The sequence below is a fragment of the Callospermophilus lateralis genome, chromosome 12 (genome assembly GCF_048772815.1).
Source record: "Callospermophilus lateralis isolate mCalLat2 chromosome 12, mCalLat2.hap1, whole genome shotgun sequence".
Lineage (NCBI taxonomy): Eukaryota > Metazoa > Chordata > Mammalia > Rodentia > Sciuridae > Callospermophilus > Callospermophilus lateralis.
This window is the reverse complement of record NC_135316.1, coordinates 66,168,898-66,184,972: the sequence shown is the minus strand read 5'-3', so window position 1 is coordinate 66,184,972 and position 16,075 is coordinate 66,168,898. Positions and strand designations below refer to the sequence as shown.

General features: G+C 34.6%; 1 protein-coding gene and 1 pseudogene across 1 annotated transcript in view; both read left to right on the top strand.

Annotated features, from left to right (window-relative positions):
* The window catches only part of Vwa8 (von Willebrand factor A domain containing 8), a 392,265-nt gene that overhangs the window by 352,515 nt on the left and 23,675 nt on the right, over positions 1 to 16,075 (top strand). The window contains exon 40 of the mRNA XM_076872295.1: positions 12,646 to 12,754. Within this exon, the coding sequence (XP_076728410.1) occupies positions 12,646 to 12,754 (109 nt within the window). The remainder of the gene's footprint in view (positions 1 to 12,645; positions 12,755 to 16,075) is intronic.
* On the top strand, positions 857 to 2,427 carry LOC143411527 (serine/threonine-protein kinase Nek7 pseudogene; annotated as a pseudogene).

Sequence of the window (16,075 nt, the reverse complement as noted above, 5' to 3'; positions counted from 1 at the left end):
TTTGTCAGTCAAGATTTCTAAATCCAGCAAAGCTCTTTCAAAATTGATGTAGAAAGAATTGCTTTACATGACATGGATAAGCTAAAAGAATTTATGATCACCCAAGAAGCACTACAAAGAATACTCAAAGATAAACTGCACAAAAATATACCCAAAAACTAACTCCCAAAGCTCCTAAATAGATGATGACCATGAGAAGAGCAACCAAGTAAATGAAAATTAAGACAGAATTAAATGTAGTAAACAAACCAAAATATCAGAAAATTACAAACGCATATTCACAATAACCCTGAATGCAACTGGCCTCAACTCCTCAGTTAAAATACACAGATTAATGGATTGTATCAAAAAACAAAATCCAACTAAATGTTCTTTGCAAGAACCCCTATCACCAGCAGACAGGTCATCCAAGTATAAAATTAATAAGGATTTTTCTGACTTAATACTATAAATCAAATATACCTAATAGACATCTACATACTATTTCATCCCAAAACAGCTGAAATGAATTTATCTTCTTCTCTGAAGCTCATGGAATCTTTTCCATTATTGATCATATTTTAAAATGAGTACAGCTTGCAAGACGATATTTATTGAGCTCTCCACAGCTGCACATTCTTTGATGTGCTTTGACATAAACATGTGTTTTTCCAATAGCAAACAAGTATAAAATAAATCAAAGTGTTGCTACAACTGCAGTTCCTAGAACCCATTATTTAAAATCCATTTTTTTAAAATTAAAATGTGACTCTATATTTTCAGAAACATGGGTTAATTATAAACCAAAATTTTCTTGCTATATTTCATGATATTCCCTGTAAAGTATATTTTTAATTTGTTACATTTATGTTCCTCTCAACAATGCTATAAAGCTACATCACATTTTTCCTTAGAAATAAAATCATGGTGCAGGGTGGGTTCCTGAGCCTGCAGTGTCCGTGGGGGCGGCGCGGCGGGAGGTGGCCTATTGGCTCCTGCCCTCGCAGCCTCAGCCCCTGGCCCAGCGGGCCTCTCCACCGAGGTGCCCAGCAGAGCCGCGGGCTCACTGGGTGTCCCTCGAGGGCGGGAGAATGGAAAACTCTCAACTTCCTGAGTTCTGAAATTCCTATTGCTTCAGACAATGGATGAGCAATCACAAGGAATGCAAGGGCCACCTGTTCCTCAGTTTCAACCACAGAAGGCCTTACGACCGGATATGGGCTATAATACATTAGCCAACTTTCGAATAGAAAAGAAGAGTGGTCGTGGACAATTTAGTGAAGTGTATAGAGCAGCCTGTCTGTTGGATGGAGTGGCAGTAGCTTTAAAAAAAGTACAGATATTTGATTTAATGGATGCCAAAGCACGTGCTGATTGCATCAAAGAAATCGATCTCCTTAAGCAACTCAACCATCCAAATGTAATTAAATATTATGCATCATTCATTGAAGATAATGAACTAAACATAGTTTTGGAATTAGCAGATGCTGGTGATCTATCCAGAATGATAAAGCATTTTAAGAAACAGAAGAGGCTAATTCCTGAGAGAACCGTATGGAAGTACTTTCTTCAGCTGTGCAGTGCATTGGAACACATGCATTCTCGAAGAGTCATGCATAGAGATATAAAACCAGCTAATGTGTTCATTACAGCCACTGGCGTGGTAAAACTTGGAGATCTTGGGCTTGGTCGGTTTTTCAGCTCAAAAACCACAGCTGCACATTCTTTAGTGGGCACACCTTATTATATGTCTCCTGAGAGAATACATGAAAATGGATACAACTTCAAATCTGACATCTGGTCTCTTGGCTGTCTACTATATGAGATGGCTGCCCTACAGAGTCCTTTCTATGGTGACAAAATGAATCTGTACTCACTGTGTAAGAAGATAGAACAGTGTGACTACCCACCTCTTCCTTCAGATCACTATTCAGAGGAACTACGACGGTTAGTCAATATGTGTATCAACCTGGATCCAGAGAAGCGACCAGATATCACCTATGTCTATGATGTGGCCAAGAGGATGCACGCATGCACTGCAAGCAGCTAAACACGCATAAGATCATGAAGAATATGAAGAAAATATTTAAAGTATTTTTGTGCAAATCATACCTCTCCCCTTTTTGTCTGGATATTAAGATTAGTATTTTCAGAGCTAATGTGCTTTGAATCCTTAACCAGTTTTCATGTAAGCTTCATTTTGTACCAGTCAAAATCACCTTTATGGAAACTCAGAATGTCTTCAGGATTATGAAAATGCATGTTAGGAAAGCAAATGAGTTTTTCGCCCCCATACCTAAAGGCTTTTAGAATTATGGCGTTTTCTGCCGATAGACTGAGTGCCAAATATTGGAAGTGCACTTGGCGCACATGAGGAGGGGTGTGAAACCTGATCAAAAGTATCTGAATATTTGACTTTTGCTTTTTAGTCATTTATGGATATTGAAATGAACAACATTATGAACTTTTGTGATTTTTAACATTTGAAGTATGTGTCTTAGTCCTTAGAATTACATATCTGAAAGCTACAATGCTAATAAGTGTAAACAGACTTTGAGAAACATTTAAAACTCAGCTTTGACATTCAAAATGCAACTATTAAATGTGAAAAGATTTGGGGATGAAATGTGAGTCAGACACTGAAAAGTCTTTGTTTTGCTTTAATATCGCTGATATTCTCTGCATTTAAATGGTATAAATGAATCCGTTTAAAAAGTGGTTAAGGATTTGTTTAGTGTAAAGTTGCACCTTGCTCAAGGTTTTTGTTTTTAATATTTGTACATTTGAAACATATTTGAATAATTTTGCAGTACTAGATTTCTTTATAAATCTAAAGGCATTTTATCTCATTGTACACTATAATGTAAGCATATGTTTTGTTAAAGTCCTGACTGCTCCCCTTCAGAAATTTTTATATTCAAGTTATTTTCTTATTTATAGTTCATTAGTGTTTGATTTTGAGAACATAATTCCCTTTTGAGAAATTTTCAGTATACCAACAATTTCTCAGATTGAAAACTTAAAAAATTTGGGCCACCTTGTATACACGTATTTTGTTAGAGGAAGAAAGGATGTGTATTATAATGTACCTGTGAATGTTGACATAGTTTTCATTTGACAATGTTATAATTTTTAACTGTTCAAGGAAATGAAAACTGGCCATTGTGACATTAATATTTCTGTTGAGAAACTTGAGCAGAGTACTGTAAGCATGAAGATGAGAGATGGTAATGCTTAATATAGTTCAAGGAAATGGGTAGAGTTTAGTAAATGCTGTTATGGAGATGTGTTTTCCCTGAATGTAGCAACCAGTTCTTTACAGAATTTTGACACGGAGTGGCAGTCACTCTTAAAGGACGCTGTGCATGCCACCACCAAGTCTTGGGTTGGATTATCTTGCCAACCTGAAAACCTTATGTTCAGGCAATACAACTGCTGGCTTCCCCCACCGTAGTTTTCTTTGGCTCATTTGAATACTTTCAGCTAACTTGTAAAGTTCCAAACTATATACAGGGCAAACAGTATACATCTTTCAATTTAATAGGTTGCACATATCTGAAGGGTAGTGTTTTCTAGGAATAGGCAAAGGAAACCTGGTTGGTGTTTTTAATGAGGGCTGGATGCATTGTATTTCCCAGATTCTGATGACTCAAAACATTTACACTGTGCATCAATAGGTTTATCCCCAGAAGCCTGAACAGGTGGGGTTTTATTGACCATTAGTGTCACTGTTGTTTTAATATAACATAATCGACTAAGAAATCTCTCTGGTTGGAAGAGATCCTCTTCCTTGCAGTCTTGAACACACGAATGTAAAGTTCATTAGCTTAATTCCCTTACAGTGACAAGATTTCTTCTCTGAGCCTTCCTGCTAAAAAGTGACTACGAAGAGTTTGGTCAGGAGAATGTTACTATTTTCTGTTGATGCAAACTTCCGTTTCAATGTCTTTCATCCTAGTGTTCCCATTTTTACTGAAGAAACCACTGGGTAAAATCAAATTTAATTTTGAGTGAGATAATTTTTCAAAATTAAGATGATTGCAAGTTCTAATTGCCTATGAATGTTCTAAGATTTAAACATTTGAATTGATTTGAAAAGTAGAAATTAGAAGGTACATCCGATTCTAAACCTTATTTAAACATTGGTACCAGTTACTCAGGAAAGCCTCGAGTAACTTTTGTATGTTGAGGTTTAGGAATGGTGAATGAAGAGTATCCATATAAATAAAATGCTCAACAATGTGCAATGATTGTATAGTTAGTAAGATACAGCCATTTCATGAATGCTCTACCATTCTATGTAGTGTCTATTACAAAACACCTTCCTTGTATTCATATACTTCAGGTGTTGCCGTTAACATTTACCATGATATTTATTTTAACCAAGATGTTATTCACATTGTTTATTCTTTAAAATGAATGTATTGTTTATAACCCATAAATACATAATTAGTCTATGCCTCATATTTCAACAGTACTGTAATATGGACTTTTGTGAAATACTTTTATTTTGTTAAGCTTTAAATACACGTAGAAAAAGATCCGGTTACTAGCTTTGAAAATTGTACAATATCCTAATATATACTAAAAATGAGTACTGTAAAAAAAAAAAAGAAATAAAATCATATACTTTCAAAGACTTTTGATGACTATTATTGTGGGGCCAAAAAGGTAAAAGGTTATAACTTTCAAATGTCATTTCTAATTATAGTGAGCAAATCAGAAAGTGATTTCTCTGTATATTACTGGTAGAATCTCTATGAGGGCTTTCAGTAGTACTTCCTTCACCATCTATTTTTGAAATGCACAGAATCTTCTGAAACCCAATGTGGGACTACAACTTAAATGTTCTTGTGTATAGCCGTGACAGTGACTGGTACAGAGTTAGCACACAATCAATTCTTTAGAGAAGCATGGAAAGAAATACATGGAAAAGATGACTAATTTATATTAAGCACCATTGATCCATTCCCTCTTTTAAAGAAAATATTCTGGGGCTATGAATAAGTGCAGTTCAATGCAACTTAGGTAACAAAGGTTGGCCTTTCTTTAGGCACTAGTTCAGAAGTTTTGACTTTTGAAGATCTCAGTAGACTATTAAGACCTATTTTCAGTTTTAGAAATCATTAGATTATTTAATTGGCATTCAGTAAACTTAGTTTTTCAGTGCACAGACTGAGTGACCTCCACATCCTTTGTGGTGGTGCAAGAAGCATGGTCCCCTCTTGGAAAGCATGCTTCATTCTTTGTTTTGGTCAGTAACTCAGAAAACAGTCTGTCTCAGCAGGTCAGTGTTACAGAATTGTTTTATATAATGGTTACGTGTACATGTATCTTTGGGAATCTTTCTTGACCCAGAAAGGCATTGCCTTTCTGACCTTTTCCTGCCATATCTCCTAGTGATATATATCTGTAGAGCCAACTTGGACCAAGATGATCTAGGGGTGTGCCTATGTGGTAACCCTTGGCAATGGCTCTATTATTTTTATCACTTACCTCTGTTAGAAAATATTCCCTGTTAGAGAAATCTCAGAGATGGAAGTTGGTTTTGAATCTTTAAGGTTTTCAGGAGTACCCACTAAGACTGCAAGTCCTCTGGGCAGTGTAGTACCCAGTGGTGTGCAGATAAGCCAGCTCCTCACAGGCCAGTAGGGAGTGTTAACAATGCCGATTTCCTGGGTACAAGCATTTCCTCCAAGGCTGATGACAGGTTGCTTGTAAAATTCCTGAATATTGAGCAGTTATCTCTCACAAGCTGGTACCTTTTGGCTCCAGCATGCCACTGGCTTAATTCTTTATCAACCAACTGCCTGAGGAGAATGATGACAGTTACCTAAGAGCGAGGATTTTGAGAAACAAGGCAATGGAATGTGAATAGGAAGAGAGAGGTGAAAGAAAAGGGAAGGGAGGCCTGAGAACACAGACTAGATGGTGTCATGCTGTCTCTGGGAAATGTAGTTGCCTAGAGTTGTACCAGTTGCAGGTGTGCAGGGCCCTTCTTGAACTGGGAGCTTGGTTTGAGCCAAGAATTGGAGAGAAGTCTGTCCTCAAGTGAGATGATGCCCCTGGGTTCACGTGTAGGGGCCTCCTTTCTTATATCCATTGTATTTCAGAACAAAGAAAACCTGCCACTTGATATTGCATTCTTTCCAGAAGTAATGCTTCCATTGATAACAAGATTATCTGAAATTGTCAAATACAACTAAAATTAAATCAGTAACCACCTCCTTAAGACAATCAAATCAGCAAGTTTGTGATTTTAGGGAAACTGTATTTTCATTAACCTTTTGGGCCATACAAGGAGACTGACATCCCTATAAACTATGAAAATTGTGAGGTTTATAGACTTTTAAACTAAGGTTAAAAATAGAAATATCAACTTTCTTTCACTCTCTAGGAAAGGCCTAACCTTGAGAAATTTCTTTTTTAAATCATTAGCAGGAATATTTTAGCTCTCCTCTCTTATGTCAAGCTTTAAGATCATTATTCTGAATGTTACCATATCCCCAGCGCATATTGTTGAGCAACATGATAAATAAATAAAAAGGCAATCTTAGAATAATTTATTAAGGCAATTTTCCTTATATAAGGAAAGTAAATTAACTCAGGAATACACCTACTATAAATCTGTAAGAATGTATCATTAAAATCTGGACTGTTTATCTACATGCTTCTCTGGGTATTTAACAATAGGGCTATTTAAAATTAATCTTTGTATTTTTGCAAATTAAGATAAAAGATGAATCAAGAGTTTCCAGCTTGAGTAGGGTAAAGTTGGAGAGGAGAGAAAGCAGATTATGTGGCAAGGGCTTCTCTGATACCTGTAGTTTCTAGAACCATTAAGTACATTTTTATTAAAATTAATTTTAAAATTCAATATAATATAAAAGTTTAAAGTATATTATAATTGAATATAAATTAATTTATTACATTTAATTTAAATTTATTTTATTAATTAATTTGTCAGTTTTATTACATTTAATTTAAATTTATTATTTAATTAGTTTTGTTTATTAATTTAATAAATTAATTTATATTAAATTACAATATAATTTATATCTAAAAATTTATTAAATTTTATTTAAATTAATTTAATAAAATAAATTTAATTTAAATAAAGTTTAACATAAATCAGATTATTTAATATTAATTACATAATTTTATATAAATTTTCATACAATTAAATTAATTTTAATGAAAGTGTTCTTAGTGGTTTTGGAAACTGCAGGTGTCAGAAAGGTATTTGCTGTATGGTCTGCTTTTTTCTCTCTCCGACTTCACCTAGCTTGGGCTGGAAACTTTTGATTTGTCTTTTATCTAAATTTACAAAAATTAAAAAGGGAAGACAAAATACCTGGTAGATATATATCAGCTTTTATATATATATATATATATATATATATACACACACACACACACACACACACACACACATATGTGTGTGTGTGTGTGTATATATATGTATATATATATATCAGCTTTTCTTTTTTATTTTTTTTTAAATATTCTCTGTTTCAACTTTTTGTTTATTTGATTTTCAAGCTCTTTTAGGATAGGGACATATGGTTCATCTTTTAAACCTCCAGCAATTTATTAAAAAGAAAAGAAAGTACTAGTTGTGACTGTTTTACATAGTATGGGAAAAGGACCCAAAGCAAAAGTGCATCATCTTTAGAAGAATTTTTGTAAAAAGGGGGAGAAGAAGGTTTATTCGGGGGGGGGGGGGGGTTGCCAGTCCCCTACAACTCTATGATTTCATCAGTCATATAGGTTGATGTGACCACCACCACCACAGCCAGGAGACACATTTGCATCCTAAGGACTACTGAAATTACTTCCATGATACCAGCACTAGCTGTTTAGAACTTACAATAGAGAATTTCTTTAGTTTTTTTGCCACGAGACACACTTGCATCTCAAGTAACAGTGAAAGCACTTCCACGGCACCAGCACCATCTGTTTAGAACTTAAAAATCAGAGTATTTCTTAAATTTTTTTATCAGCCCATTTTAAAAAGCCCTGACTTTATGCTTCATTGTATGAGAATTCATATTTACAGTTTGAAGTAGTACATCGAAGAGCTATTTCTTGCACGTTTTGTAAATTAGGTATGCCTTTGAAATAGAAAATTTGTATGGCCAGAAAAGTTGGAAACAAGACTAGTCCAAATATGTAAAGAAGTCTTGCTCCAACTAGAGAGAAATTCTATCAACAAATTGGAATTTCCAAAGTAGAATTATAAACAAATTGGAATTTCTAAAATCACATGGTGAAAGTTAATGTGTATTGGCTAAATATTCCTAATCCCATCCTTCAGTGAAAGTTTTATCCTCTTCATCAAATATTATCGTTATAAAAAGTTATTATTTTAATATCATTTTTGTGATGCATTTCTTTACAGGTAAAAATAATTTATTCTTAATGGGTCAAAGAAAAAAAAAGACAGGGTAAAGGAACTTGAATACTCAGCATGTAATAAAGGGGGAAAATAAAACACCATATTCAGAATGCACAAGAACTCTGGGACAGGATTAAAAGAGCACACCTGAGTGTCATTGGCATAGAAAAGAACGTGGAAATACAGGCTGACTGCATTAAGAACATTTTCAATGAGACAGTAAAAGAAAAATATTCCTTTATCAGAAATGAGGGAGCATCCACATAAAGGGGGCATATAGGGCCCCAAATAGACAAGGTCAAAATAGAACCTAAAACACATGATAATCAAAGTACCAAACATAGAAAAGAAGGAAAAAGCACTAAAAGCTGCAAGAGAAAACCATCAGGTCTCATTTAGGAGCAAGCCAGTAAGGCTCACTTCGGGCTTCTGAACTCAGATTCTACAGAAGAGGCCTGGAGTGAGATATTCAAAAAAAGCTCTTAAAATTTTGTCAATCAAGATTTCTAAATCTAGCAAAGCTCTTTCAAAATCGATGCCGAAAGAAAAGCTTTACATGACAGGGATACGCTAAAAGAATTTATGATCAGCAAAGAAGCACTACAAAGAATACTCAAAGATAGACTGCACAAAGATGTACCCAAAAATAACCCCCAAAGCTCCTAAATAGATGATGACCATGAGAAGAACAACCAACTAAATGAAAATTAAGACAAAATTAAATGTAGTAAACAAGCCAAAATATCAGAAATCTACAAACACATATCCATAATAACCCTGAATGCTTATGGTCTCAACTCCCCAGTTAAAAGACACAGATTAATGGATTGGATCAAAAAACAAGATCTAAATAAAAGTTGTTTGCAATAATCCCTATCACCAGCAGACAGATCATCCAAATATAAAGTTAATAAGGATTTTTCTGACTTTAATACTATAAATCAAATGTACTTAATAGACATCTACAGAATATTTCACCCCCAAATAGCTGAATTTACCTTCTTCTCAGAAGCTCATGGAATCTTTTCCATTATTGACCATATTCTACGTCACGATATAACTCACAAATATTATATATTTCTAGGTCACGATATAAGTCACAAATATATATATATATATATATATATATATATATATATATATACACATATATATGAGCATCTTATCAGATCATAATGGAATAAAACTAGAAAACAATAGCAAAAAAAGGAACTACATAAGCACATGGTGATTGAACACCACTATTTAAATAAAATATGATCATAGAATATATGAGAAAAGAAATCCAGAAATTTTTAGGAAACAAATAAGAAAAGAGATACAAGACATCAAAATCTCTTGGACAGTAGGAAAGCAGTTCTAAGAGAAAAAATGAGTACCTATATTAAAAAAATAGAGATATCCCAAATAAACTTATGTTCCACTTCAAGGCCTTAGAAAAGGAAGAGCCAATTAATTCCAAAATGATCAGAAGACAGGAAATAATATCAGAGTCCAAATTAATGAATAGAGAATAAAAATATACAGGATCAATGTAATAAAGAGTTCTATGGAAAGCTTAATAAGATTGATGAATCCTTAGCAAAATCAACCAAAAGAAAGAGAAAAGGCCCACATAAACAAAATTAGAGATTTAAAGGGAGATATCATCACAGACACTTCTAAAACACACACAATCATTAGAAATTATTTTGAAATTTTATACTCCAATAAACTGGAAAATCCATAAGATACCAACAAATTTCTGGACAAACATGAGCTGCCCAAGTTAAGAACCAGAAAGACATAGAAAACCTAAACAGACAAATATCAAGTAGTAAAATTGCAACAGCACAAAACCTTCCAACAGAGCAAAGCCCAGGACCCAGTGTTTTCTCAGCCATGTTCTACCAGACCTTGAAAGAAGAACGAATACCAGTCATTCTCAATTTACTTCATTCACAAATATATTCTATGAACACAGTATAATCCTCATACCAAAACCAGACACACACACATTAAGGAAAGAAAACTACAGACCAATATCACTAATGAACATAGATACAAAAATCCTTGATATTAGCAAGCCACATTAGAAATCACATCACAATAGACCAGGATCAAGTGTATTATCCCAGGCATGCAAGGTTGATTCAACATATGCAAATCAATAAAATGTAATTTTCCACTCAAGCAAAATTAAGAACAAGAATCACATAATCATCTCAATAGATGTAGAAAAGGCCTTGGATAAAGTTCAACACCCTTTCGTGTTAAAAACATGAATGGAGAAACTAGGAAAAGAAATAACTTACCTCAATATTACAAAGGCTGTAGATGACAAACTCAAAGCCTGTACTGAATGGAGAAAAACTGAAAGCATTTTCTGTAAAAGCAGGAACAAGACAAGGATTTCAACCTCACCACTTCTATTCAATATAGTTCTTAAAATCCTAACCAGAGCAATCAGGCTAGAGAAGGAAAATAAAGATTTACAAATAGGAAATGAAGAAGTTAAACTTTCTGTTTGCTGATGACATGAGTCTATACTTAGAAGGCCCCAAACACTGCACCAGAAGACTAGAGCTGATAAATTAATTCAACAAAGTAGCATGACACAAGAGCAACATTCATAAATCCATAACTTTTCTGTATTTCCACAGTGACTCTTCTGAGAATGAAATGAAGAAAACCATCCCATTCACAATATCCTAAAACGATTCCTGGGAATTAATCTAACCAAGGAGGTGAAAGACAGCTATAATAAAAATTATAGAACACTGAAGATAGAAATATAAAAAGATCTTAGAAAATGGAAGACCTTCCATGATCTTGGATAGGCAGAATTGATATTGTTAAACGACCCTAACTACCAAAAGCAATATACATATTCATTGCCTTACCCATCAAAATACCAATGACATTCTTAACAGAACTAGAAAAAAACTGTCCTAAAATTCATTTGTGAGAATAAGAGACATAGAATAGATTGAGCAATTCTGAGGAAGAAATGTGATACATGAGACATGACAATACCTGATCTCAAATTATACTATAGACCTACAGTAAAAACAAACAGTCTAGTACTGACATGAAAGTAGAAATGAAGACCAGTGGAATAAAATACACAACACAGAGACCAACTCACATACATAGAGCCATCTGACACTTGACAAAGGTGCCAAAAAATATATGCTGGAGAAAAGACAGCCTTTTAAACAATGATGCTGGAAAAACTGCATATCCATATGTAGAAGAATGAAACCAGATCCCTATCTCTCACCCTGCCCCAAAGTCAAATCAAAAGGGATCAATCACTTAGGAATTAGACTATAAATTTTGTAACTGCTGGAAGAATACTTAAGGTCAACATTCCATTATATTGGTGCAGGTACTCTCAAAACTCAAGAAATAAAACCAAGAATTAATAAGTTGGATGCCATCAAATTAAAAACTTCTGCACAGCAAAGAAAATGATTAAGATCATAAGGAAAGAGTCCACAGAATGGAAGAAAATCTTGGCCAGATGCTTCTCTGACAGGGTATTAATATGCAGAATATATAAGGAACTCCAAAAACTTAACAGCAAAAAAAAATCAGTAAATGGACAAAAGAACTAAATAAATCTTTCTCAAAAGAAGAAACACAAATGACCAACAAATAAATAAGAAATATTCAACATCTCTAGCAGTCAGGTAAATACCTATCAAAACCACACTAAGATTTTATGTCACTGTGGTGAATGACAATGATCAACTACGAATAGTAACAATAAATGCTGGCAAAGATGTGGGACAAAAGGTTTGTTCATACATGGTTGGTGGGACTGCAAATTAGTGCAATCGTTCAGTAAAACAGTATGAAGATTCCACAAAAAGGTAGGAATAGAACCAACATAGATTCTGCAATTTTTGGAGTGTTTGTATGTGTGTGTGTGTGTGTGTGTGTGTGTGTGTGTATTCTCATTGTGTGAGTAGATTTGAAAAATATATACTGTTTCTATTGATTGTAGTGGTAATATTTGTACAATAGAAATCAGCAAATATGTACTACAAATTGGGGTCTTTTGTGTTTGGGGAGGAGTGGTGGGTTCTGGCCAGCATTTTTTTACTCATTCACCAACATACCACTGGACATTGAACTGAGGCATTGCTGGAGATCTTATTTCTTTCCTTTTCTCCTTGAAGTCTGAGTTTCCAAGGAATTTCATACAATTTTAGCAATAGGTGAGTAAAAGAACACATGAACATGCTGTAAGCTCTTGTCTTCTTTTGCCCCTCTGGTTTCAGGCTAAAGGAGATCCAAATGAGTGAATATGATGCTGCAACCTATGAAAGATTTTCAGGTGCTGTTCGGCGACAGGTGCAGTCCCTCCGAATCATCTTGGATAATTTACAGGTAATCTTCCATTTGTGGATCAAGAAATAACTTGGGCCCAAATCTGGACACTTCCCCAAACTGTCATAGATGGTTAGCTGAACCCTAATCAGTCTATCAGAAAAAAAATTAATCAGTGTCAAAGTGTCTATATTAAACTATGGTCTCACCACCATGCCTTAGCTGAGCAAAACACACCTAGTTAAGTGTTCCAAAGGAAAATATATTACCTTACCTTTCTTTCTATCCAAGAAGCAGTAAAATTACCAATAACCCTAGCAGACACTAAACTTTCTCATTCCCCTCATGTAAGATCTTAGGGCATCTCACCTTTACTGGAAATTCACAAATATAAGTCATTTTACTCTGAAGAAACAGAGAAGCATTCTGGACTATCCAGGTGACTATTCACTATCCCCTGCACCCCCTCTTACTGCTTTGTACTTGCCCCTGCACTGCCTGGATCTTTTCAGTTTCACAAAACTCTTGAGGCAGTTGATACTGCTATTGCTCCTAAAAATATTAAAATGTCAATATTTCCTAAGCAGAGATGTTATTTCTGGTCAGTTTGCACAAGTAATTAAGGAAGGGTTGAATTCATACAAGTTTTCTTTTGCTTAATGCATCATTGAGCACTCACAAGTGTTTGAAGACTGAAACCAGCTGGTGAAGCAGTACTCTAGAAAGAAGAGACCTGTGAGTAGGGGACAGACTCGAGTACCAGGCTGCTTGGAAAATGGCAAATAGTATCTACAGTGACTAGTGTTCAGAGTTTGGGGATGTGCTTGGGGGTAGAAACTAGTGGAAGAGAAAGCTTAGAGAACAGGAATCCTAAAAGGTTGTGAACACCATGCAGAGGCTGATGTGTCTGTAACCAGGGAAGAGCCATGAAGATGCAAGAGCAAAGGAGTGGCATGGTCTGTCTTCATCAGGAAATGGCATGGCCAAGAAGGGAGAAGGTTGCAGAGAGGGAGGTGAAAGCCAGAAATCAAATCATAAAATCATTTCAGTTGTTTAGGAGAGAAGAAATAGGAACTCAAAACAGGGGCAAATGAAGTGAAAATGGAAAAGTTGTGACAAATTCAAAAATCATGTTAGTGGCTGGAAAAGAAGACAGTGACTAACTGTGGCGGAGGGGAGTGGTGAATGGAGCAGAGAACTTTCCAATCCTTGAGGACAGACCTAGAGAACACAGGAAGAGGGAAGCCTTGATTAAAGAAAGCACATGTTTGCTTTGGATGTTAGTATGTTTTCTCACTACTAGCACACCTGTGCTGAAGTGTCAAACATGATATTTGAAGTTTTTAATATGTGAACCATAATGAGATGGGGGAAGTGAAGGAACTTTTGATGCGGCAAAGGGGAGGGCAGGGAGGGGCTAAGGGGATAGGAAAGATGGTAGAATGAGATGGACAACATTACCCTAGGTACGTGTATGATCACACAAATGATGCATCTCTACATCATGTACAACCAGAGAATTGAATTGCATTCTGCTGTCATGTACAACTAAGTAGAACAAATCAAAACAAGAAAAAAAATCATTCTTGCTAAAAATATATGTGAAGAACTATGAATTTAATAATAAACAGTGCCTAAATTCCCATGTTATTTTAAAATTTAAAATTTAAATTAAATAAATAAGATTTTAAAATTTAGATAAAAATCAAGAATACTTTCAGTTAATTCTATTGGTTTTGGTTAATTAAGTTGGTATAATGAGGACTAGAAGTAAAAAGTGTGATACTTCATGTTACATGGAAAAAGTGAATTTTTTTCATTCTTTAAAATGATTACAAAAATATAAATTTAATCTAACTTTTTAAGCACAATCATGTCAGCAGTTTTTCTTGCTGAAATTTCTTGAAAATTGCAACATGTTATATAAAATTGCTCTGATTGCTGTGTGGCGAGGGGTCTGCACGAGGACAAAGGTGGGAGTAGGGAGGCCAGAGGGAGGCTATGTGGTGGTAAAAATGGCAATTAATGCTGCACGTGAGGGATAGACATGCAAATGGCAGAGAGGGTCAGATACTGCCAGGAATTGAAAGGATTTACCAGTGAATTGCGTGGGTGAAACAGGAGTCATGATGTCTCCTAGATATATGGCCTGAAGAGCTGAAATAGTGGGTTGCCCTTTGCCTTTTGCTGAGGTGGATTCTGGGGTTTCGAACTTGTTAAGTTTAAGATGCCTATTATAGATGCACACCCATAGGTATGGTTCTCAGATCTTTTGAGCATTTTTAGTTCTTGAAGAAAAAGCACTGAAGTTGTTTTTCTTCATAAAAACAGAATATAAAATGACTGTAATTTGTCATCCAAAGTAATGATTTAGAACCACATTTGTGTTCAAGGGTACAAATTCTTATAATTAGAATCACCTTTGTTAATAAGTGAATCTCCATTTTCCCTCACAATGAGGTGTTACTTTAAGAAAAAAAAGGAATTCCTTGGAATAAGAAGATAAATATCTTTTCTCTTCTTTCCAATATTCTTTCATTATTTAGATATTTTTAACTGTTATGTCAAAATATGTAAAACCAGAAAGTAAAATTTATTTCTACCAATTAATTTGTTATTTTATGGACAATATACAAAAAGTTCCTTAATATAGCAAATATTTGTGTCCAAATGGTTGGCTAAACATGGGGAATAGTTAAAATAATGGGAGCTAATATTAATGAGAGAATCACTCTTCCTAGCTATTTTCAAACATTCATTTACAGTTACCTATTCACCCAATAATAGTTATGGATGATCTTCTCTATACTTTGTTCTATATAGAATGCTTGTGCTTTCTACCAATCTATTCTGAAAAAAAAATAATAGAAAACTGTCATAATTGTAGAGTTTATAGATGAAGGAAGTCTTGCTTAACCAGAACCCAAATAAGTGAAAACTTCAGATTAATCAGAATGTTTTCAGTGCTGAAATCACAGACAGTATCACAAACCACAAAAATAACTGGTTTTGGCCAATTTTATTCATTTAATGTCCTCCATGCTACAAATGTGTGTGTATACTTTCTAGCTAACCAAGAGTTCCCAGAAAATAAATTAACCAGAATACATCATTCTCTGAGTATTTCAGTTAGTCAGAGTGTTCTGTATGTGAAAGTAATAAAACTATATTTCTTTTTTAGAAGAACCATAAGTTAGACTTTTCATATAATATAATGTAGTCACACAATCTAATTTAATAATGAGTTCTTGTTAGTGTGTACTTAAAATATAATACAAGGGGCTGGGGATGTGGCTCAAGTGGTAAGGTGCTTGCCTAGCATGTGTGAGGCACTGGGTTCGATTCTCAGCACCACATAAAAACAAAATAAAGATATTGTGT